At 39.6% G+C, this 25,989-nt stretch overlaps 1 protein-coding gene across 1 annotated transcript in view; it reads left to right on the top strand.

Moving 5' to 3' along the window:
- The first annotated feature begins 3,006 nt into the window (after nt 1-3,006).
- grin3a (glutamate receptor, ionotropic, N-methyl-D-aspartate 3A) overlaps nt 3,007-25,989 on the top strand; it is a 53,878-nt gene continuing 30,895 nt past the window's right edge. Inside the window, exons 1-2 of the mRNA XM_044334667.1 lie at nt 3,007-4,555; nt 15,287-16,032. Of these exons, the coding sequence (XP_044190602.1) occupies nt 3,794-4,555; nt 15,287-16,032 (1,508 nt within the window). The 5' untranslated portion in view covers nt 3,007-3,793. The remainder of the gene's footprint in view (nt 4,556-15,286; nt 16,033-25,989) is intronic.

Below are 25,989 nucleotides of genomic sequence, written 5' to 3'. Positions count from 1 at the left end.
TTGATACCGGAGTTTTCACACATTCACCATTTCTCTCAAAGAGTACAGTGTACAACTGCTTCATTCTTATTTTATGTTTCTCTAGGACTCTGGCAAGTGCCATTGTGCTGACCGTATTCACATTTCCAAAAGTGATATTGTCTGCCAGCACTCTGTCCCAAATAGTTTTATTGCATTGTTGCCAATTACCATGTCAACGATGGCAATTTCCTACGCATCTGAAAATATTCTGCCTCCCCCGTCTGTTGGAGGCAACCTTTGGATCCTGCTGTAATACACAAACAATCAATATATTTCAAAATGTCAGTACATGTAAAAATATAAACTTACTGCACTGTACTATAACATGTAGTTCAGTTATCATTGAAGGATGCACATCTTACCTGTTGTTTTGCTGGAAAATTTGTACTATTGATGCAACTGTTGAACGCTGCAGATTTGTTTGCACCCTTAAACCGGCCTCTCTCAAAGAGAGATCATGGTTTACAACATAGTCAATAACTGAGGCCTTTATCTCATCAGAGACCACTGCTCTTGGCGTTCCTCTCCTTTGTCCTCCACGCATTCTCCTTCTCCCTGCCACTCTTCTTTCCCCACCAACTGGTCTTCCTTGATCCATGTTTTCAAACAAAATCATTCCAAAGTTGCTCCCTTTTGTCTGGTAACAAGACTAAAAACAGGAGTTCATGGTTTTTGGAAAATGTAGTCACTGAATGCATTTTGTGTGAAAGCAATGAAAAATGAATCACATTTTGGTCCACAGAGTTCTGTTTCGCTGACTGTGTGAAGTTTTGACAATGTGACTTCAATTTTGACCAATGCTGAGGGCCACTGTAAGCTGCTGAAATATTTACATGCTCTCTTTTTAAAAGATAACATTCATTCACTAATAACTAATAGAATACACATGTATTTTGTAATAAAAAACTGACATATTGGTCCTATCAGTTACAACTTGATTTTGATAAGGAAAATAAAACTCTGATACAGAGACAGGACTTGTTGTTTGCATATGGCCAAGTGCAACCTTGTGACACAAAGGTCATCTTTTTGATGTAATTATTATTTCCCTTTTTTACATAGTAAATACCACATGGGGTGGCATAAATAAAATATAAATATGGAGTAAGAAAAAAATTAAAGAACCCTCCTTGCTTAATTACAACCCCCTCCCCAATTCCCTCCATACATTTTTGTACAGTCCCTAAAAAGTATTTCCTCTGGTGGAGGTGTCAGCACAATGGAGCAGCCCATTGAGACACAGCTAGAACAATTGTGGTGAAAATACATTTTAAAGGCTGCTGCTGAGCTCAGTTCAAATGGCAGAGGTAATCTTCGACATTTGTGTGATTAAACTGTCTTTTCATCACAAGCCGGAATTAGAATTAACACTGACTACTGTATGAAGCCTGTTTAAAGCCCCAATGCAGCATTTGACTCTCTGATATCCCATTCCAACACAGTGCAAAATGGAATAGCAAAAAAAAAAATGGAATTGCTTTTTGGTGCAACAACTACTATAATGGCTCTTTCAAAGATTCACTCTTTAATCTCACCTTGAGTCTTCTTCTCAGTTTTGCTCCTTTTGTTTTTGTTTCATCTTCTTCAATAAAATATCTTTCTCTTGTATTTGTAATATCATTGAATCTTTCCAGCGGCTGTAGCCAAAGCAGCTTCATTCCACACATTCTATCTTCATTTACCTATTCTTGTTCCTCCACTCTTCCTTTTCCCCATCTGCTCCTCCTCTCTGTTGCCCCACTCTCATCTCTATTTTTTCTCCTCCCATCACCCCCCCCCCTTCCATCTTTACATCTTATGCTCCTCTCCCCTCTCTGTCACCTCAGCTTCTCTCTCCCCCCTCCCTCTGTTCCTGTCCCCATTGTTCACCTCCTCCTCCTCTTCCTCCTCTCCTGTCAAAATCTCTTCTCTCCGTCTCTCTCCCTCCTCTCCTTCCTGTCCCATCCTTTGAGGTCATGCTGTATCAGATCGATCAGGGTCATTGATCGTCCAATATCCCGGTAGGCGTGCCTTTCATTTCAAGCCAGACCATTAGCCAATCATTAATCTAGATAAGACCATTAACCAATCATTAATCTGGGTCGCTATTTAAATTGAGGCTGCTGATTGGGTCAATGGTGACCTCTGACCGGTGGGTTACCACAGCATCAGTTAAACATTCGCTCCTTCAGCAGCTGTTAATGATCTAATTGGGGTGTCCTTAGATATGATTAAATAAAACAATCGTATTAAGAGCAGTTGACTGTCTGGTTTTGTCTAAATTGGCTGCATGTACACACACACACACACACACACACACACACACACACACACACACAGTGCAAGCCATATCTACAATAATTTCACACAAATTTGTCTATAATTTATAATCAATTAGTTGCACACTGGAAAGTTTTTGATATGTTTGGATTATGCATAAAAGAAGAGATTAAGATGTTTTGAAACCTATAGATGAGCAGAATGAAAGTCTTTAAGGACACCATCAGCATCCCTAAATGATAAAAAAAAAAAGTTTCTTCTAGCTCATTGCTGATTTTTTTGAGAGAACATTGTGAATTGTATTGAGCTTTAAAACATCAACAGTGTACTAAAATATGGCATTAGTAGGTTGATATGATGTAACAAAATCAAGGAGTGTGTTTAAAACCATTATTTAAGGTGTGAGATTGATTCTGATTACACTATTCACAAAACCTCGTTATTAACTTAGCTGTAAACATCTTATTGCTGTCATAAACAGTAAATCCACTGCACAAAAGGGAGTAATAAGGGGCTGAACACATTATGAACACATCTTATCCAGATGGTGTTGAGAGAGTAAATGCAATTCTAAACATCTTGCAAATGTATACAATCTAGGTTAAAACTTTGCCGTGAATCTGAAAATAATATTAAATTTGAATTATAATAGATCTATATATTATATTTTGTATTTGTTTGTGTCCTTGTTTATTTTGTGTTACGCAACTTACTCATTTCGATCCTTTATCCCCCTGACAGTATTGACGGGTGAGGGGTGGAGGTAAAGTAAAGACGGGGTTAAATCTCATTGGAACGTGCGCAGAAGACCACGCTCGCGTGCCGGAGGTCTCGCCGGCACAATTGTCAGTACAGCGGTTGACTCGAGCCAAGCAGCGCGCGCGCTCTGGAAAGCTTCTACTCGGGTGTTTAACAAGGGGGGGGAAAAAACATTTTTTTTCTTCACCTGAGTGCCGGGACGAAGTAATGTTGTCTTGGCTCCTGCGCTCTGGATGATAATGGGATAATTTTCCTTCGAAGCCATCAAGCCATAAGATGTTTCCAGTGGTGGATTTCACTGTTTTGGAATGTGTTTGATGCGCATTAGCCTGTTTTTTTTTTTTTTCGACATTTCCTCCTCTTGGCTTGCCTACACACTCTGCTGCATTTTTTTTTTCTGCGAGTGGGATATGTGGTGTAAAATTTTAACGTTTGATCCCACGACCTGTAATCAAAAGGCTTGAATGATGAAAATCTTTTGAGATGAAAAACAGCACTTTTGGGGGTCATTTTTTGCTTGTGCGTGGCTCGTGCCTAATCGCGCACCTCAGCAGCCTGTTGTCTGTGTCAGTGGAGAAACACACAACTTTGCCGCGAGCTGGAGCCGGAGCCGGAGCTGGAGCGGGGCCTGCAGCTGGTCTGACTGGTGCACCAGGGCCACACTCGGGGGGCCAGGAAGGGGACCAACGCAGCGGCCCCGGTGTTCGGCCGTTCTGTGGTTGGACGGGGCATCCGGTGCAGCTGTGGAGCGGAGATGATGAAGATGGTGGTGATGATGATGATGAATGGCCCCTCAGCTCGAGCAGGCACCGGGGTCTCGCCACCATTATGTTTACTGCTGTGCGCTCTCGTCTTTCTCCCGCCGTGCGCTCACTCGCACCCGCAGCCGTGCCAGGTCCTGAAACGGATCGGCCACACGGTTCGGGTCGGGGCTCTGCATGTTCAGCCTCGTTTGCTCTCCGCCACCGCCGGTAGCGGTTCTGAGGACTGGGACACCGAGGAAGGTCTGACAGAGAGCGGGGAGCGACGGCTGGAGTTGGAAAAGCAGGTTAAAACAAGTGCCGGTGCGCCTGGGTATGGAAGCCTCAGGACTAGAGGCACCGCCAATAGCCAGCGGGGTGCGAGCAGGAGTAAAAGCCAGGCACGGCAGCGGGAGGAGAACACCTCGAGGGAGAGCCGCGTGTTGGCACCCCGAGACTCGATCCTGCTCGCGGTCGAAGCTCTGAACCGGGCCGGATTGCTGCCCTACAATTTATCCCTGGAGCTCGTCATGGCAGTTGGGTCCGGACTCGGCGAGCTGCCCGCGTTCTCCTTCGCTTCCGCGGGTAGCACCGAGAACGAGGACCCGCTGTCCTTCGTGGAGAGCGTGTGTCACACTGTGGTCGTGCAGGGGGTTTCCGCCATGATCTCCTTTCCACGGAACAGGGACGAGTTTGTCAAGTTGGAGTTCGTCTCGCTTGCGCTTCATGTGCCAGTCGTCAGCGTTGTGCAGAGGGAGTTCAAGCGCCAAAGCGAGGTACAGAAAAAGTTATTTCTGAACTATTGTTAACTGTTGATTTCTGCACTCCAGTGGACCGTGTCTGCACAGGTGTAACAGTGATGTGATAGAGAAAAGACACACACACACACACACTGTGACAAGTGATCATCAAAAGGCCAACCTATAAACACAAAGCAGTTAAATTTACAGATTCAACACAGTTTAAAGACGCGAGTAAAGCGAGTTCATGTGGATTTCCAAGGCCCAATTCACCAGGTGTCATTAGCGGCCCTCATATTACACAGAGACTGAAGGGGGAGACACTTTGTCTTATTATTAGTGTTTATCCTCATTTCCTCTTTTGTGTGTATTAGGAATTAGCAATTTTGTTCCTGCTTGTCTGACCTAAAACCTTTCAAATGCATGACCAACTCTTCTTTTCTGTTCAGCATTGATTTTGCCAGTCTAGGTTAAATAGCCCAAATTAAGCTCAAGTGGAGAAACAATTTGTGACACAAGCTGTTGTTCGTGATTTTCACACAAAGCATAAAATTGGAAAGTCTGAGAAACGCAGCAGCTGCTTCAAACTGACGCAAAGTTAAGGACCATGGAGAGAGCACAAGCAGACTCTGTCCATGGTGCTGAAATCTACAGTATGCAGAGGGTGTCTCCAGGCAGAGGAGGATGAGAGTGCATTCTCTCCCCTTTTAAACACAAGGTTACAGATAAAATGTTTGATTGAAGGCAATATATACCCAGCAGCACATGCCCTGAGGTATATACGAGTAAACAAATGCTTTGTTGGTATTCGCCATCCCACTGTGTATACATACATCAGAAGTTCAGCAGCATGGAAAGAGTGCAGAACAGTACAGTGTAGTCAATGTGAAATATAAAACTCTTCATTGGACTTTCTGTGGTGCAATAACAACAATAACAACTCCATTTGGAATTATACTTCATTTTGACATCTTACTACATGGAAAATTTAGATTAACCCACACACACATATACACAATAGTCCATTTAGGCTAACCCAAGGTTGTGCTGACATCTGCAATATTGATCTGACTCCTTTCCTTTCAACAAACAAAATAAAAAACCTCTCTCTCCATCAAAAGTTGTCACACACATGTGTTAAGAGCTGAAACTATTAGTCGATTAATTGATGAGCTGATCAGCAGAAGAATAATTGGCAGCTATTTTGGTGATCGATTAATTGTTTCAATGATTTTTCAAGCAAAGAGAGTGAAAAAAATCTAAAATATCCCCCAGTTCCAACCTCTCAAATATTTGAATTTGCTGGTTTCTTTTGTTGTGTATCATTGTAAACTGATTACCTTTGGGTTTCGGACTATTGGTTGAACAAAATAAGACCTTTGAAGATGTCACCTTGGTCTCTGGGAAGTTGTCATGGGCATTTATTCACAATTTTTGGCATTTAATAGACTGATATTAATCAGTAGATGAATCAATAATGAAATAATCGTCAGTTGCAGCCCTATATGTGTTTAATCTGATTCATCTGCTTATAATATATTACCAACTAAAGGTCGAAACATTTTCTGTCCAAATGTAATTTAACCAAAGATTTCTTGGCTTTGGATTTGAAGACACAGCATCATCAATCTAAAGTCAAATCTCTGACTTGATCCTGGACCTCTATTATGCTTGTACAAGAAGAAGCCATTTACGCAGAGCCACCCATAAGAAAGACAAGTTGGATAACACTTTTGGTATTTGGCATATTCCAGGGGTGAACGCACATTGAACAGTCCACGGGGAGTTGACCACACTGAGCGATTTCAGGAGTTTCTCTGGTTTTAGATCAAACCTGCTCTTCCTCATCTGCTCCATAAATTGCTTCACTATAGCTTGGGCTATGTGAACAGTTCCTTTTCCTAAACAATATACCCACTAGGCAGGAAAACATCATTATAGAAACTTCATCATTAAGTATAATAAATTCTGCAGTGGCATTATCACTTTTTTGAACAATTGGCCAGTATCTATCTACTACCATGATTTTTTTAAACCAAGAGGTATTATTCATTCTGTAAATTTAAGCATCACTTTTTCACAAATGGTGGCATGTCACTAAAAAAAAAAACCTCTTAATTACTTTATATGTCACTTCCAGTGTAGAAACCTCTCATCTCAAAATATCAAGCCTGAAAATAAGTGTTCGATTGACAGCTCCATCTTTAAATTTGGCTTTAATATGGAGGTATGATGTGTTTTCAGGCACCATGACTCCATATATAACACCTAAACAACAAAATAGATTGTGGTAAAATAACTGTTGCATAACTATCTAGCATTTTCCAATCTGTCTCCCTTATGGATTTATGGTTAAGGTTAAGCAACTGCAACTATTTTGGTTAGGGTTGGGAAAAGATCCTCTTCATGCTTACTGAAAATCAACATTGACTTTTGTTAGTAGATGAGATGAGCCTTGTCAAATTTCATGAGCTGAAAAGCTACTCTCATGCCAAATGCAGCAACTGAAGATTATCAGTATCATTTTCACCTGGAATATGAGAGCGATAGAAAATCTGTTAAAAGTGTAAACACTCTTAATTCATCACTGGAATGGACATTTTCTGTGTGTACATCAGTAATGGGGAGTAACTAGTCACATGTAACGGTTTTATGTAATTAAATCACAAAATATATGTAATTGTAATCTTTTACATTTACTGAGAAAATATGTACTATGTATGTACTATGTACTTAAATTACAGTTACTCATCAAAATGTTGGTGATTACAAAGGGGTTACATCCAAATATATTATTTTAGGTAAAAAGCTTATATGTAAAATATAATATTCATTCTGTTGCTATGCATCTTTTCGCCATGCAGGAATGCCTTCTTTTGGCATATTTCTGGACAACGTGGGTCAGCAAAGCATTTGGGACAAATTTAAGTGCAACACCATCAAGGGTGGGATGGCTTACAAGGAGCTGTCTCCACATCTAGGCAGGCTCCATTTATTTTTGGCAGAATGTTGAATGTTGTTTTTGATTGGTTCGCTTGTTTTTATTTGCACCGCCTCTCGTCTGCCAATCAAATCAATGCATTGCTCTAAGTAACCCGAGTCTGCCATGCCTGCGACCAGCCGACCACATCGAGGTGAGCGGCCATGTTGTCGGACAAGAATGCCTTTCAGTGCTGGAAATGAGGTTAACAGTGAGATTTACACTGCCTGGTTTAAATTAATTTTTTGGACTTTTCAGCTTTATTGTCCAGTTTAAAACATTTGTTAGAAAAGTAATTAAAATGTAATCAGATGTAATAAGTTACATTACTTTGATGAAGTAATTAAAATAGTTACCTTACTTATTACATTTTTAACAGGGTAACTAGTAATCTTTAACCTATTACATTTCAAAAGAAACCTTCCCAACACTGGTGTGCGTGCATGTGTGCAGGTAAAAATCTCTCACAATTACAAGTAGACACTCCCTCACAGACACAAACACTAAATGATTCAGTGTAACTATGCACTGTAAACCCCTTTAATTAGGTGACACTAACAAGGCAGTTATTGCATATCAATGTTTCCAGACTAACTGTGTGTGTGTGTTTGACATTCCACACACAACTTTCCTAGGAGGGGAAAACACGCACACACACACATACACACACAAGCACACAAATAGGAACCATTAGTTAGGCTGAAGGGTTCTGGGACACTTGCCACCTACTGAGCTATAGTAATCTGTGTGTGTGTGTATGTGTGTGTGTGTGTGTGTGTGTGTGTGTGTGTGTGTGTGTGTGTGTGTGGTCCAGGTATGTTGTGGGGAAGTAAATCTGTTTACACAGTCATGTTGTGGGGACTCACCTCCCATATGGGGACAAAAAGCAAGTCCCCTTAACATAAATCATTAATTTTAGGGTGAAGACTTGGTTTAAAGTTAAAGGGGACCTATTATGCTTTTCCTTATGCTCAGTATGTAATGTCAAATGTTCATATTAAACATGGCCAAAGTGTCAAAATACTGAGGTAAACATTTGTAGAAGTTATCCCTGTGAGTGAAAAGCACTGGCTCCAGACTGCTCTGAATGCTCAGTTTCCAATGTGTTTTTCTACTTTCAGCCCAAGCCGACGTCAGCTCATGACAGATTTCTTTATATGGTCATCTGCTCCAAACACAGTGCATGAGTTCACTGCTCCACAATGCTAACATTAGAGTGTTTTTCAATTATTTTGGGGGCTGTCAACCTGAGCCATGACTCAAGTCGAGATGGCACGCTGTGAGTGTTTTTCCATACCACAGCATGGCAAGTAAAATAAGCTGTTTACCTGTTGGAGGTGTGCTGGTCATCTGCAGCTCTTCATCAAACATCATCATCACTGTGGCTGTTTTAGGCTTGTACTATTCCTCTTTGCATTATTTCTAACTGATCCGCTGATCAAAAAGCTCCAAATATCTCCATATCTTGTTGTGTTAACCAGTTTTTAGCACCACTAATGACGCTCTGCTATTTCGGTGAGGAACAGGTTTAATTTCCTATAAATTCTTCACATTTAAAAGCTTTTAATATGAAGCAGTAAAGCAGGAAATGTTGGGTTTGCATCAGCGGTAACTTAACATGGCTCTGATAGGGCTACACACGGCAGGATTCTGGAAAGCTGGCCAATCAGAACAGAGTGGGCTCATTGGGAGGGGGGCCTTAAAGAGACACGAGCTAAAGCTACCTGTTAAGAGACTGAACTGAGGGTCTTCATAAAGGGCCAGTATAAGATAAAGAGTTTTCTGAACTTTGAATCATGAAAAGCTACTGTAGTGGAGTCCCAGAGTGAAAATATAGAGATGGAAATGAGCATAATAGCTCCCCTTTAAGGTAAGTTTGGGGTTATGTTGAGGTTAAGGTAAGGGTAAGAGTTAGGCACGTGATGGTTCTGGTTAAGGTTAGGATAAGTCTCCAGGAAATTAATGTAAGTCAATGTAATGTCCTCTAAAGTGATGAAAACACATGAGTGTGTGTGTGTGTGTGTGTGTGTGTGTGTGTGTGTGTGTGTGTGTGTGTGTGTGTGTGTGTGTGTTTGTGTGCGTGCGTGCTTCCAGGGTAATATCTAATTTACTGCTCTGTGCACAAGGAAGCATTTCACTGTAAGGAGTCAGCAGGTGTTTAAAGTCCAAACAGCTTCTTAAAAATGAAATAACAGGTAGGACAGACCATCAGACAAAGATGGACTGATTGATGGATGGATGGGATGGTGGATAGATGGGGGGTGAAAAGGTAGACAAATTGACTAGGAAATAAGCAGGCAAACAAACAGATTGTGGAGTGCTTGTGTGTGACTTGAGAAATGGCTTAACTCCCCTCTGACTCAGTCTAGTTTCGCTAGTAAATCCCAACTGAAGGCTGACAGCTATTTCTCAGAAACAGAGTTTTCAAAATCTGGAAACGTTTCGAATGTCTTATGAGAGGATGTCATTAGTGTTTATTTGGTGACTTTGCTCGACCTTTGCCTTATTTTTTTCCTACCAAAGTTTAGAGTTAAGGTTAAACAGAGTTCACTGTTAAGGATTGCATAACATAATGAATCAGCAAGCGACCCTCACATTTTGTTATGTACATGTCAAAATGATGAGGTTGCATGAGAATATGAAGTCATGGATAAAGTGACATCAGAGCAGAGGGAAAATGTGGCTTGGGAGCCGGTGGTAATGAATTTTGGAAGCAGCAAAGGGTTGAGAATATAGCAAATACATGTAAGAGACAAACACCTGAGAAAAGGAAACTCCCCGGGAAAGACCAGTGTCTCAGCACCATGAGGTCCAAGTTTTGGAGGGGACATATATCCCACAACACTAGAGCTTGTGTAAAATTAAGATACAGCATCTTCACTGTCAGCTTGAAGCATATATGCAAATATCTATTGCTACCTAATCCGATTATGTGAGTGCAAATATACCGCTCTTTGCATTAAAATGTGTTGCTTTATGTCACCAGGCATATGTACAGAACTAGAAGATGAGCATGTTAATGTGCTATGTTAATTATAGATAGAGGCAGGGATATGCACAAAGTTACAAGTTTATTAGGTACACCTGTATAATGTAAAGTGATGTACAAAAATCATACAATAAATCCTTTGCAAACCATGTTCATGTTTTATAGACAGTATCAGACAGGTGTTGACTAAACTGTGGTAATGTTTGAGGCTGTAGTTAGTGGTGTTGTATTGGACTGCATGAGTTTGCACAGGTGTCACTGAAAACTATACACCTGCTTGGTGTAACTAATAGTGTAAATATGAATTCTAAGAAAGTTTCACCATACTTGACAACTCTCACATATTGGATATTTATACAAACAGGAATAGTTTGTGTTTATGTACACAGACACAGAAGGAAGCCATTTGTTTCTCAACTTTTATAGAAATGAGTAGACAAAGTATAAATAGTTCATCAGCAGTCATATACGCTACCTCACATTTGGGTCATACTGAATGCCACTAAGCAGAGCTGTCAATGCATCATGAAATGACAGAGCACCAAATTACTAATAACCCAAAACAGTCTGAGGATCAATCATCACAACAGCAGCACTGATGAAGATAAATATCGATCACATGTTTAAACGAACCGCCAGTCATGACTGACTGCTATATATGACATACTGTAAGAAGTCTTGACGAACATTTCTACATGGCATGCAGCAACTTACAGTAACATAACCAACCAAGTAACCAATTATTTTAACATAACCAAGTATTTTCAATAATCATTTAAGTCCCATTTCATGATCATTTTGTCCAGTCTCTGTATGTTTTTCAACAGTTTACACCGATTTTCCATTTTATTCTTCATACCACACGACATGTTTAGGCCATGGGCAGGGGGCTCTGGGAATGAAGGATGATAGTAATCACTCAAAGATGTTTTTGTCAGGAACATTTGTACAAATAAGATTTAAGAAAAGACACGCTTGGCACAGGTACACATAGCAAGCCTGAATTTTATGTAATTTTCAATTACATACTAGTAAATTAATTTGTAGATTCTGCTGATTAGGATATTGGAGTAATTATGTCATCAGCACCTATCCAGGGATAACAGATGAATGATAGGCCTGTATGTGTGTGTGTGTGAGTGTGTGTGTGTGTGTGTGTGTGTGTGTGTGGGTGGGGGGGGGTGGGGGGGGGGGGTAGTGGAGTTTCATTGTCCCTTCATAAATAACAGTGGCACCGACATAAAGAGGCCAGTAGGATGAAAGGCTAAGGGCTAGGGGTAGGTCTACATGGAGTTAGGGTTTGTTTTTGTTGTCTATATGTGTATTAAAGAAAACTTCTGTAATCTTGTTAAAAAAAAAAAAAAAAAAAACACATTTTAATCAGTTTTCACACTTTCCACACTGAATCATCTAATCAAGGACAGATCAATAACCAAGTCATTACCAGTTTATTTGATTTGTCCACTGGCTCATGATTCTGCCAGTCCCAGCACTTTTGCCATAGAGCAAGGGTTGCAATTTTCTACGCATAAAAACTCACAGCAAATGTATTTTGGCTGTGAAAAGTGATGAAAGAGAGCACAGTGACAACAGAGCAGGGATTTCCCGGTACATCGAAAGCAGTGGATGTCTGTATTTATGTAAGAGAACAGGCAGCGGCACTTCCTAGCAAAATTTTTCCTCTTTATTTACATGAGGAACAAAGAGAGTAACAGATTTATGGCAATCACAGTGCAGAGGGGCTGCAGCTGAGAATAAATCCTCCAATCCTCGAGAGGGGTGTGAAGAGGTGAAAGTCTGATACCCTATGGACTGCATTAACATTCCTTTCCCTGAAAAAGTACTTCTAAATCTGAAATAAAACATGTTGTATTGCTTTTGTTGGTGCTTTTGTGGGAGCAATAATCCATCCCTGTATATGCAATAAGCAGATGAATAACGGCTGTCTAATTTGTATGCCTACCGGGTAGAGTGATTAATGAGATAAATGAAATTAACCAATAGATGGCTCTAATGGACTTTTAGTGCAAAGCTTGTGTAAAAGTTGTAAAGTCAATTAAACAGTTGCTGAAGGCCCTCTAAGTGTGTAGTTCTGAGTGTATGTGTGAGTGCATGCAAGCAAGCAAGTGCATGACAGATTGATTGCCTGGGTGACTGGTATGTTGTGCGTTGGGTACAGTGTGCCAAGGTACACTAAGGCAGATCTGGCAGCTCATGCAGCCTGATCTGGCCTATTTAATTTTATCGAAAGTATTAGAGGGATGACTGTGTCAACTTTGAAACCTATCTGCTCTGATCTCCTGGCTTGCTATAATCCTGTGGGTGCAGTGCACTGTATGTGTAGAGAGTATGGTTTGCACTGATCTGATCATAGGGCCACTGGGGGAGTTGCCTATTTTAGCATGATATTTTACACTACTAGCAACCATTTTCGCTAATACCATACGTCTTAAGATTAATTTTTCACTATTTTCTGTCTGACATTGTATAGACAAAAAGATTAATCGATTAATTGAGAAAATAATCAGAACATTAATCAATAATGAAAATAATCCTTAGTTGCAGCCCTAGGTGTCAGCTCATTTCAGTGTAGCTATGAGTGCTTGACAAATAGTTGAGATACGTAACCAATGGCAGAGAACATTTATTCATATTTATTTATATATGTCACTAAAAAAAAGTTTCGGCCACTTGAGGGAAGCAGAAACGAGCTGTAAACATGACATATATTGGCATGTTATCACCTTACCATGAACATGTTAGCAAACAGTTGCTTATTTATTATTTCAAATTGAGTTGGCTAATGTACATCTTATGCATGCACTCCCATTTTAGCTCCAGTCACTATGAAACCCTATAGGATGTATGTAACTCTTTAGCAGCTTAAAGCTCCACTATGTTCACCAGTGAATCATTAATTTTGTCCTGTCTTTCATTTGGTGCTGTGAAGGTAGTGTACAGTGTCTTTATTGGAGGTTTTCAATACAAACCTCCTGCTGTATATGGAAGCAAAGCTGATGAGAAAAGTCAGAATGAGCTGAATGGCGCTAAAAAAGATCTATAGAATGATGGAAACTGCAGAGTTTGGTGATTATTCTCTGTGGGTTCATAGTTGCAAGCAATTGTGTTAATGTTACACACTTTATCCATTGCTAACATAAACATAGTAATTATAGCAGTGTTAAGTTGCTCACTCTCGGTGTGTTCAAAAACACCCCAAAATTTTAGGTTTGAGAGTCAGCTGCAGAATGGCAACTTCAAATTATAACACATTTACACAATATCAATTTTTGCTGATCATTTGTCAGTTGATTTCCTGACAATATAGTTGTCAATGCATCAAGCAAGGAGACTTTTGAAACTGACCCCTGTTTGCAACCTTAAATGTTACCGAAAGAGTAAATAAAGATTATGGATTTTTCACTGTGAATTAGCAATCTCAAGCAAATTTAGAGGCTCTAAAATGTGACATACTGAAATGAAATGAAACCAACTGTAGCCTGGAAGGTAGGGAATAAATCAGTTCAGTATAGTTTGAAAAATCATCATTTGTGTTGTTATGTTTGCAATTGTCAATGTAAAACCCCCACTACAGTCCTTTAACTGAATTTATTGCCCATTTTCTGTGTAACAAATGATATTTGTTCTGTCTTTATCTTTGGTGAAGCTGTTGCTGAAATGAAATAAGGATTTTTCAGAAAAGAGCATATTAATCAAGCCTCTCATTTTACTATCTTTCTTGGGCATTTAGCCATTTAGTGGATGGTTTTCATCACAGCACCTTACAGTGAGACCACACACTTTTAGCATTCATGGTCCAGTGGTGTGCTCTACCCATAGATCTGCAGGCCTCATCAATCAACTGATTCACAGGTGTGAATTAAATTATGTGGAGTGGATCAAATATGTGAAAGAACTTATTGAAATGAGCCCCAGTTGTGTCTCTTTAGGTCTTAAGTATTGCTAAAAACTACAAAGGGAATATACATAAAAATAGATGTATTTCTTGTGATGTGAATAATGATATTCATGGGAGCAGGTAAGTGGACTCTGAAATCCATTATATCCAGCAGACTGTGTTTGTTCTCAAGGAACAAATTGAATTCTAAGACAGAAAGTAATTCTACTGTTGGGGTTATAACCTTTCTGTCTTTCTTTCCTTCCTTCTTTCTTCTGTTCTCTCTTCTTCCGCTCTACTACTTCTGTTTCACCTTTCCGATGCTTCATCTTCCTATTCTTGTTGCTCTCTAACCTTCTCTCCTCTTCCTGAATGTTGCACATCTCCTCCTTCTCCACCATCTTCCCTTATTTTGTCTTTCACCCTTTCTCCATTGCATTTCTTCTTCTCTTGTTTGTTCCAACCCGCCCCTCATTGGAAAAACCACCCTCTGTTTTTCTTCGATCTTTCTGCCCTCTATGAAATCAAACTGACCCCCACCAACCCTTTCTCTGCCCCATCACCACCCTTACATTTTTATTACCTCCATTTTCTCTTGTCTATTTAACTGTCCTTCTTTTCTATCCCATCCTCTCTAATCCCATTCCCTGGGCTCTTTCCTCATATCTCTTCCATCCATTTTTCAATCTCTTAAATCTTCCTCACTCTCTCCCCCTGTACACTTTCCTTTCTTCTTTCTTCAAACGCACCTTTTACCTTCCCTGCACCTTTCTCTTCTTTCTCTGTGTCTCTGTCTTCCACCTTCACCCTCTTTTTTATTTTCCTCTGTATAAACCTACCACAACCACTTACCTCTTTTATTTCCCATTACACCAATTCACCCTTACATTCTTCTTGCAGAATCCTCTCCACTTCCAAATGGCGATGCGGAGCATGGAGGCACCACCATCCCGTCTTCTCTACTCCCTGCTGATGATGAATGGCTGGTGGGACATTAGTGTTCTGCTCTGCCAGGATTGGGATGTTAGTGACTTTCTTCTCCTCATCAAGAACAACACCCGCTTCCACCTGGGCACTCTTGTCAACCTAACAACTACCAATTCAACTTCGTCACTGTCCTCATCTTCATTATCATCCTCAGGAGTGGCATCAGGTGTCACAACAGGAGCAGAGGCGTCATCATCATCACTGTCTTTACCCTATTTTTCCTCTGCTGCCTTATCTCCTGCTTCGTCATCTGCTTCCTCCTCTAAAACAGACCAGCAGCAAGCGCTTATGCGGCAATTAGAGGCCCTGAGAGAACCTTCATCAACAACAGGAGTGGTGACATTTGGGTGCGACATCCGTGAGGTGCGCCGTCTGTGGACACTGGCCACTCGGATGATGCTACCAGAATTTCACTGGGTGTTGGGGGACAGCCAGAATGTGGCTGAGCTGAGAACAGAGGGATTGCCCCTGGGGCTACTGGCCCATGGGGTCATGGGGTCCCCTTCTCTGGATCATTACGTCCACGACTCATTGGAGCTGGTGGCTCGGGCAGTGGGCAGTGCAGCCCAAGAGAATCCTGCCCTGGCACTCATACCTGGGACTACCAACTGTATGGATATACAGCAGAGCAACGGCAGCTCAGGGGAATACTTGGCAAGGTAGGAAATCATGTGGATACCTCAGTGATTATTACACCCACTCATTCTCACAAAATGTCATACAGTGACCGCAAATCACAAACAGAAGAATACAATAATGTTGATTATCTTCAATATGCTTAAGAGAACTAACACATTAAAGTGAAGATTTGGTAATATAACACAGTGATAGAAAAAGACACTGACAAGATTTTGGTTAAGTTTAAAGGAGAGGTTTTACCTGTTTTTTTGCCCATTTTCTACAAAGCACACATATCATGCTGTTGTATTAGAAATATGAATTCATTTTTCTGTGCTCCAGGCATCTTTTGTTTGCATTAATTTCTCTACAATTTGAAAATCTATTTCTATTTCACTTTCTTGAAACATACCTGTTTCAGTCACAGTGAACATTATGTCCGCATTTATTTTTGTCAGTGTTACATTATTTCGTCTGGGTAACGCAATTTACATGGAGATTGATTGGAAAATTCTGCACTCCATCACCACACAATGATCATGTAAACCTGCAATATCTAATTTTTTTGGCCACTTGGGGCAGTGGGAATAAGCAGTGAACACAATACGGACATATCTTTTAACTTGTTAGCATAGACTGTAAAAAATATGGACATAGTCACCATGATGTCACCCACTGGTTTGTGAACTGGAGCCAGAAGTGACCATATTTGGATGAGAGGGTGGAGCTGACCATAGCGCTAGCTGCTAGCTTGGTTAGCATGGTGCATTTACAACCTATGGTTAACCGTGTTAACGCTAATGCTAATGCTAATTTCGGCTAGCGCAAAACAGGCCTAATACCATTGAAACAAAATGTACTCACCAAAAAAACTGAACATCCAACTCCTTAGAGGGTCTGTTATCACAACCAAATGCTTAAGGTGACCAAAATGTTACAATTGACTTTCATGAACTAAAAACACACTGTGAAATAGCAGCAGCTACACCTATACTCAGTGAATCTGGGGCCATGGTTACGTTACGTAATCAATGTTGTCGCTGTGGTGCTGACTTGTCAATCACAACGTAGCCCTACCCTAAAGCATATGCTGCTTAATCATCTATTTTACTCTAAATGGGGCCATAATTTACAAAATGAACATCATGATGCATTGAAGAAGACTTAATACTAGTGTTTGAGACCATAAACTCATTAGGAAAGTGTTTACTGGGATCATAAATCAAGTGAGAAGTAGGGTCATTTTCTCATAGACTTCCATACAATCGGACTTCTTTTTGCAGCCAGTGGAGTCGCCCCCTGCTGGCCATTACAAAGAATGCAGGTTTAAGGCACTTCCGCATTGGCTTCACTTTTCAAACCAGGGGCTACCCGCTTGCTTGTTAGCGACTGCTGCCTATTTATACATCCAGCAGGTACGTTGCAACATTATCATTCATTTGGAGTTGTGTTTCTGGACATGTGGAATGTAGGTCCAATATCCACTCTCTTAGTTCTGTTTTGGGTTCCACTGACTCCTGATGAGAATGTCTTGCTCTTTAGCATCTAAGTGCTAAACTATGTTTGCCAGCTGGTTGCTGACATCTATTTGCCATTCAGTGCTGGCCAGGAAGCGTACACTGGGTTTTTAGAGGTTTTTCACTAAAAATAGCTGCCTAATGAAAATGATACTGATGAGACTTAAGCAAAACAGCAAAGTTTCAGGTCGGAAAACCAAAACAATGAGCTGAAAAATGCTAAAAAAAAAAAAAAATTCTACCACACATAGATAGCCACACATAGATATGGTGCTAAAACATACTAACACACTTGTATAGGCTTTATTAAGGTGAAAAAAAATTCTGATCTGCATTATGGTCATTATTGAATTAAAAAAACAAAACTTAACTCTTATTGTAATAAGCTGTGAACTGAACTTTCATCATCTCCGCCAAACAGCTCCCATCCTACTTTCCACCCCTCACGCTGTCACTTTCCACTGTCAATATGCTTCCTGTTTCTACTTTGTCTCCTCCATGTAATCCTTTTGTTGTTGAAGAAACTGCTTCTCGCATTATGCAGATGTTTTGTCACATTTCAGCTGAAAAGACTGGAATTCACCACAGAAACACATTATTCATACACATCTGCATAGGCGCACTGTATACAATCCATAACTGCAGCATTGTGGTAAAATGATGACATGTGAGGAATTGCATTCAACAGCAGCGCTGTAATCTGCAGCTGGGCTACTCTATACTGCTGAGATATGAGTGATGAAGAGTGTGTGATCACACACCACTGCATTACAATTAGAGTCTGACCTTTCCTACTGAGATTCTCCTCAAAACACCTGAATCAGCAGAGTGGTCGTCCCAGGAAGAGAATTATTTAAACATAGTGAACTTGGGGGAGCTGGAGGAGATTTCTGATTTTGTTTACATTCCTTCGGTTTATTTTAAGCGGCTTATGAATTGTTGATCAGTCAGTCAGCGTTTTACATATCACAGAACAAAGAACAGGAGTCACAGCACCGTTTACCAAATTTATTAGAGCCCTGTTGTTGACCCTGTGAAGCCAGGGGATTTACCTGAGGAGGTTTAGTTTCCCATGTTGGAGACTTGGTCTAATCCAAGCTGTTACACACACAGGGGATTTGGAAGAGTCAGCCATATGCCTGGCTCAGGGAAATCTGGAGGTATTAGATAGCAATATATGATATAACCAACTGGGGAAGCAGTGGAAGAGGAAAGGATGTATGTTTGTATGTAACCTGCAAGATAAGGAAGGCTGCTTTCTCCCAGAAATGTTCCTTTTTTTTGTAATTCACTTTTTGTGAAGTGGGGGAACTGTTTAGACTGTCCGATCGTATTCACACTACAAGGATTAATAGATGTTGACTTATTGTTCTTTTTCCAATTTCCATATGTCTCTCTAGGTTATAAAGATTGGCAACAAATTGAATCAGGGTCACAGTCATCATCTATTACCATTAACTTTAGTTCCTCATTGTATGAGATATATTTGTGTGCATATCTAACAATGTTTTTGGTTTGATTTTCTTTTTAAAATCTTTAATGCATATTTTTTCACTTACATCACAATGTATGATCTCTATGGATTTTCAAGGCAGCACCACCCGTGGGTATTAGGAGCTGTAAAGCTTTTAGAGTTTGTGTTTCTTTTGTTGTCCTATTTTTGGTTGTCTCATAGTTTTCCTCCTTACATACATACTCAAGATAATTTGTCATGTGCTGGTAACCGATTGATGACTCTGCATTGTTTTCTACTAAACACATGCCATTAGTCAACAAGCAGTATGGACAAAGTGCTAAATATTCACAAAATATAATATATATAAAATATAAAAAATAATATTCATAACATATTGACTGTTTCATTCATCAGTCATAATATTCCACATGATGACAGAGGGGCTGTAGATGGCTTGAGGGACAGTAAGATATGTAAATGCGCTGAGGGTGTGGCAAAAGGTTGAAGCTGACTGTCCTCCAGTTCTGCAAAGGAAAGATGTGATTATTTGTACAGCAAAGTTCCTGAAAGTCAGACTATATATATTTTGAAACCAATTTTCACTTATTTTGCTTCAGGGCTGTTGGACATTTAGACCCAGGTGAACTGCTTTGCTACATCAAAGTTTTATATTATTCAATAATAATGCTATTTTTATTAAGTCTGAGTTCAACTGGGGATCTGTGGATGAGAATGAGGTGGATGCAAGTTGATGCAAATGATGACATTTTGGAGAGATTACAAATACCTTCAGGCCCCTTAGGATATATTTATTTTTTATTTTATAATAATTAATCTTAAGGCCCTGTTTTTATTTAAATACATGCTAGTGATGTTAGTTCACCTGTTTCAATTCAGTTTGTTAAAAAAAAAGTTGTATAATATAAGAGTGTTAACATAACTTACAACAATTTTTTTTTAAAAAGGGTGGTGTAAGATAATTGAACATATTTTAAATGCAGACAACTGGCAACATTTGGCACAACAAACATTTGTCGTATGTCTGCTGTAATACCGAATAAAGGTTTGTTAACGTACATAAAAAAAATAAGCTAAGAAATATAGTACAAGTTAGTGTTTATATTAAAGATAGAGGGATTTCATTCTGAAAACCTAAAGTAGCATAGGGAAGATTTGATATTTAACAAGTTGTTAGTCAAAAGAGCCACTGGTCGTGTGAAAAGAGTAGCAGATGCTGAAAGGAGGAGCTGACAAATAGAAGATGTTTGCCTCCAAACAATGAAATCAAGCTAAAAAGGTTAGCAGCAAGAGTAGGTTGCCATTGTTCAGTACACTTTATATCAGCGCCCCACAGTCATGTTCTGGTGGAACATGACTGTAGGGCGCTCTGGGGTGCTCTGGTGGGAGGGTGGGTTTAGGCGGTGTGCACGACTCGAGTGAGTTAACCTAGATTGACTTCAAACTCTCCACCTGTTACCAGCAAACTGCCAGGGTGGCACAGTGTGGCTCCAACAAAGAAAATCACTGAACTAATTAGACACCACAATTAGAGAATCATTGATCAACCAACCTCAAGCTCAGACTTCTATTGCAGTGCCTGTTGTATCTGCGGTCCTGAAATTCTCTTTTGCAGGTCTTGTTAACAAAGTCTTACCAAGATTAAGCTGATGTAAGTTTATACCTCTCTCCTCTTTAGTGAAAATCAACCTTTATTCAAAAAGTTTTTTAAAACTTATTGTGCAAGAAAATAAATGAAAGCAGTCTCACATGAGTAGATAAATAAAAAGACTGAGATCAAAGTTAACACTACTTGAAGCCTCCATAGAAGTGAAAATATAATTTTTTTAAGATTTAAAGTATTTTTTTAAGTCCCCCTTTGACCTCCTCCTAGTGGTGTTACATTGTAAAGCAAGTTGTTAAGTTATGATAAACATTCAAACTTTTCTGTTGAGAGCTTGTAGTCCTTGTCTTACACCAGTGGTTCCCAAACTTTTTGGCTTCTGAGCCCTGAAAACAAAACAACAAAACAACAACAATGTATATTCATCAGTTTATTTTATATATCCTCTGCCTCTTCTAGTAGTTCTCCCCTGTGAATCCTTTGCACCACCCTGCTCATTTGCATTTGAGTGTGTACAAGTACACTTACGTATGTACATTTCACATTTTTTATATTGCACAACCCACCTACGAACTGGGCTAATATAACTTCAGCATTTTATACTTATATAACATATATTTCTAATTATTTTATCTTTGAATTTTTATCCTTTATATATATTTTTCTAATTCCTATTTTTACTCATATGGTAATTATTATTCTTTATTGCAGCTATTTAATTTCACCGCACTTACTGTATGAGCATGTGAATAAAACCCCCAGGTTGGGAACTTCTGTTTTACACCCTTCACAGTGTTAAACCTGCAGCCATTTTCAGTCATTTTAGAGATTTCTTTTGCAGTGAGGGGACTGCCTTTGGTTTTGCATCGTGGAGTTGTTATATCAGGTGCTCGGTGGATGAGCTGACCTGAAGGGAACTGTTGACACCACAATAGTGTTGAAGCCAGAAACTATGTGACAGATGAGCAGCAGAGAGGCTGTGGTGGTTCTCAAGCTGGACATTGAAACCCTTCAGGGAATTTACTGCATGGTGATTACGGACTTACGGTTGCAGTAGAGTCGCTGCCAAAGCAATCAACCAGTCACACGGGGGAGTAGCTGATGACATATAGAGGTGTTTGTCATCAGACAACTGTAGTGTTGTGGAGGGTCATGGCAGGTGATACATTGTAGAAACCATCGGCTGGATGCTAGACTACTTCTAGTGTGTCCAAGCAAGAGAGGAAGAGCCATATGTTGTTAGCAGGATGTGAAAAGTGCAGACTTTGTAGCAATTAAGGGTTGGAATTGTGTAACACATTAACAAAATCAAATATTTAAGGAGCAAAAACATTTAAGAGTGCAGTCCATTGGATATAGGAAGAATCCCTCTCTCAAACAATGAAAGAGGAGAAAAAAGTAAAAAGCAATCAAGATTATGCTGTAAATCCTGGGCCCACAGAAATGGATAAGAGAATCCAAATCACAAGTGTGTAAAGATAGTGGCAAACTGAAGAGCAAAACCATGCATACAATAACATTTGGCCAGACGTTTACCCAGATGTTCTCCTCCAGGCTATGTGAGGGCTTACATAGGGATGGTGGGTATGTAATAGCCGAGGGGGTGACTGAGAAATTTCGAACAGTGATATGAGGTGAAATCAGAGTGCCAGGTTGTGTGTGAGACTTACTCACAAAGAAAAGCATGAGAATCCTCCTAATTAACACAATAAATGTTTGCTCTATTTACAAAACTGGTGCTGCTGGTTCCAGTGTTTGGTGGTGTTGTTCTGCATACAGTAAGAGACAAATCATAATTTAGGAGTGAGATATAAACAGCCTTCAGAACAATAATGTATAGAAGCTCACTGCAAAAGTTGAACTCACCAATAGTACTGTACCTGTTTTGTTCTGTTATCTAATTGTTTTCTTTTTCAAAACTATAGTTTTGTAGTTTTAATTTTAAACTGCCAGTATGAAAACATGTGCAGCTTTAATACTATTAAATATGTCTCTAAATTTATTCCACTTTTTATATGACGAAAGTGTGACCATTTTTATAATTGAAACATTTGGTAATGATATACAGTAGGCTAAGTGTGATATGCAGTGTGCATGTATGTATGCAAGAAGGCACAGAACTCTAAACTGGTAAAAGGATGGGAGCTAATCAGCCAGATGTGGTGTAAGGTTTGGCTGGGGTGTACAACTGTCTCTGTGGAAATCTTTCTTTTTCAATTCCCAATAGTAAATGATTCTTAGGGAATCTTGCCAATTTGTACAGCTGAGGAAAATTTTAAATGTCTCAAGATTAAGCATATTCTGCCTGTTTAGAATTATTACAGGCTAAATATAAGGACATAAATAATGTATAGATGGAAAATGAAACAAAATAATCTAATAATGTAGAGACTGAACTGATTCCATTATGAAATCAGATGATTAATAATTCTTTATTTCAAATAGAGTTAATCAGTTACCGCTGGCTACTCTTCTTGGCTCTATAGTTGATTTATTCATTATTACTTTCATTCCCATCTCTCTCCACACGCTTTCTCAGGCTTTGATCCAAGAAAGATCAGGAAGGGTCGGGCTATACCGTGGATAAAGTCTTCATCCCAGTGGTCACATCACAGATCTTTTCTTTCTTTTTACCACTGGGTTCCATTTGCTGAGCACTCTAAGAGCTGTACGCTTGGACATTCATTCACTTTGTCCTGTGGGAAAATTCTTTCAAGACACATCACTTAGCATTACAGTGAGGAAAAAGCCCAAAAGGGACACTGGAGTATACGGGACACAGAGCAGCACAGTGATGCCACACTTGGATAGGAACTCTGTGTGCAAAGACTCTTTTCATCTCAATCTTGTCTCCTAGAAATTACAATTATACTGCTAATTTGAAGCCATCAGGGAAAAATTCTCAAGAGAAATATCAAAATCTATTTTACACAATGAATATAAAACTCTTGTAGGCTGGTTGGAAATATATGATCTCCAGAGGCTGAGCCCAATTGGTGTCTATGAATTCTTTCCTCTAGCACCACTATTTCACCAAAATTTCCACCTGCCCACAAGATACTGTATTATATAATATGCTAAAAGACTGAGGCTAAAGCGGAGTCCAAGGCGAAAAAGAAAAATTCTCATCAGTTGATAATCCCTGTAGAAGACATGGGAATAAAGAAACAGCATTGTTCTTGTGTTGCAGTATAGACTTAGTTATTCTCAGTATTATGGAAAAATGTAACATCACATATTTCGGTTATTTCATTTTAACATAAACTGCTTAGTTTACATACAGTACTTGGACTAGCAAGATAGAGGTTATACATTCAGGCATTCTTATTATATATTTTCAAATGGTTTGTTTCACTTTTAACATTATAAGACAAAAGGCTTGGTGCTGAGCGCTTTGTTCCAATTGCAAAGCTATGATTGGACAATTGCTATTGGAGTTGCTTAGTGAGCAGTAATTTGCTATACTGCCTTTGTTTCATAGTGATTAATTGTATTCATTAGTCTTTTTCATTCTTAAGTGGATAACTGCTTATACTAAACTTATTTCAAACCCAAAGTGGTGAGTCCAAGTAATCTCCAAATTGCAGTCATCCTATATAATCAGGGGCGGAGCTAGACTCTCAGCACACAGGGGCAGAGCATTCTCAAGGGGCCCTTCTGATAAAGTCATTTTAATATTCACAACTGTAAAATCGCTGATATATCCTAACTTATCCTATCCTATCCTATCTATAAACACAAATCATCACTTATTGGGCTAAGCAAGCCTATGTTTAAGATACACACATTGAAGCCACTTTGTCAGACAACCTTGTTCTGAAGAACAAAAAAAAAGAAAATAGGTTGCCAGTCGTGTTCAGATGTTTCAGCACCAAGGACAACATGCGGCGCTCTGCATGCATCAATTAACGAACGGTTCAACACCACAGCAGATAGACATCGACAGGCCAGGTGCACTGTCTCAGCACCATGTCTTTCTTACACAGGAATAACATAAACAAAAATTAGACACAGTGGTCTACATTAGGGCATGACGATATCAGATTTTCACAACATGATTATTGTGGCCAAAAGAATTCATGATAACAATATTATCATGATATCTGTAGAAAATAAAATAAAAATGCTATCAGTCAAATCATCTTTAACTTTGTTTATTGTGTGGTTTGCCTCTTTTCTGGCAAATGAATTACACTCAAAATGCAAGTTTAGGGAGGTGGAGAGAGAGTTGGTGACCATAACTGTACATAGTTTGAAAGAAGTTTAATTCTTAAACATTAATCTAACATTCTGACTGATTTCTAAATAACCAAAATTTAAGTTAATAAAGACTAATTATGGATGTTTCACTCCCCAGTTGTTGTCCCTGTTCAGCCTGCTGTAGTCTAGTGTAGTCCATTTGTGTATTCCACCATCCTCCATAGAACAAAATAATCTGAACAGGTTAACGAACTTTGTATATATCAAAGTCCCTTTTAAAACCCCTTCTCCTTCATGGTGACAAACCTGCCAACCACTTTGTCTTCGTCAATGCTCAACACACAGTAAAGTGAGGTTGGATAGTCTGGCATCCATGCACAAACACAAATAGCTCTTAATGCGCCTCAGATGGCTGAAACTTCGTCCTACGAGTCTCATTCACCGCAAACATAAAAAGACAAAGAAATCTCATATTTTGGCTTAAGTTTTCAGCAAAGTTAGTCATAAACTTTGAATTGCTGCTTCTGCAGACTCCACTTCCTGCTGAGTCAATGAGCAGAAATACAGACAGCACCACTCTGCCATTGCAGCCCACATTGTGGTCGGAGGGGGGATTAAGTTACATCCTCAGTGATGAGAACTACCATAGAGAGTTAAGCTCTACCATTCCCAGTTGGGTCGCGCGTTATTTCCCCAGCAGGGCCTCTACTGAGCATGGGCCCTAGGGCGGTCGCCCATTCTGCCTCCATGGTCACTCCACTTATGTATATAATGTAAAAAGCATAAAGAACATTGATGGGTGTGGTTAACCATCCAACTCATCTTTCAGTCTATTGGTATGTCAACAGGTTCTTCAGAACAAATGTCTAAATATGTTGTTGGTCCTTGCATTCCAGAATGACACACATAGGTAAGGTGACCTGACATCCTGAAAAATTCAGGACAGTCCCAAATAACGAGCAGTTGTACTGAATCCTGAATCCTGTCCTGTTTGTCCCGAAAATTAGACTAAACCCGAGTTTTGATTAGTGTAGCTGCAGGCAGCCACAGAGAAGGAGTGATCTGACATGTGCGTCACGTAGACAGATGTGATTAGGCACCACTCTGATGAAATGAATAAAATAAAATGAGTTTTATGTAACGGATAATGATTTACACACTGTTACATACAACTCAGTTATTGTGTTTCTTTTTCCTAATGACA

This window comes from Thunnus albacares, chromosome 18 (assembly GCF_914725855.1).
Source record: "Thunnus albacares chromosome 18, fThuAlb1.1, whole genome shotgun sequence".
Taxonomy (NCBI): domain Eukaryota; kingdom Metazoa; phylum Chordata; class Actinopteri; order Scombriformes; family Scombridae; genus Thunnus; species Thunnus albacares.
Note: the sequence above shows the minus strand (reverse complement) of the source record. Positions and strands in the feature narration are given on the sequence as shown.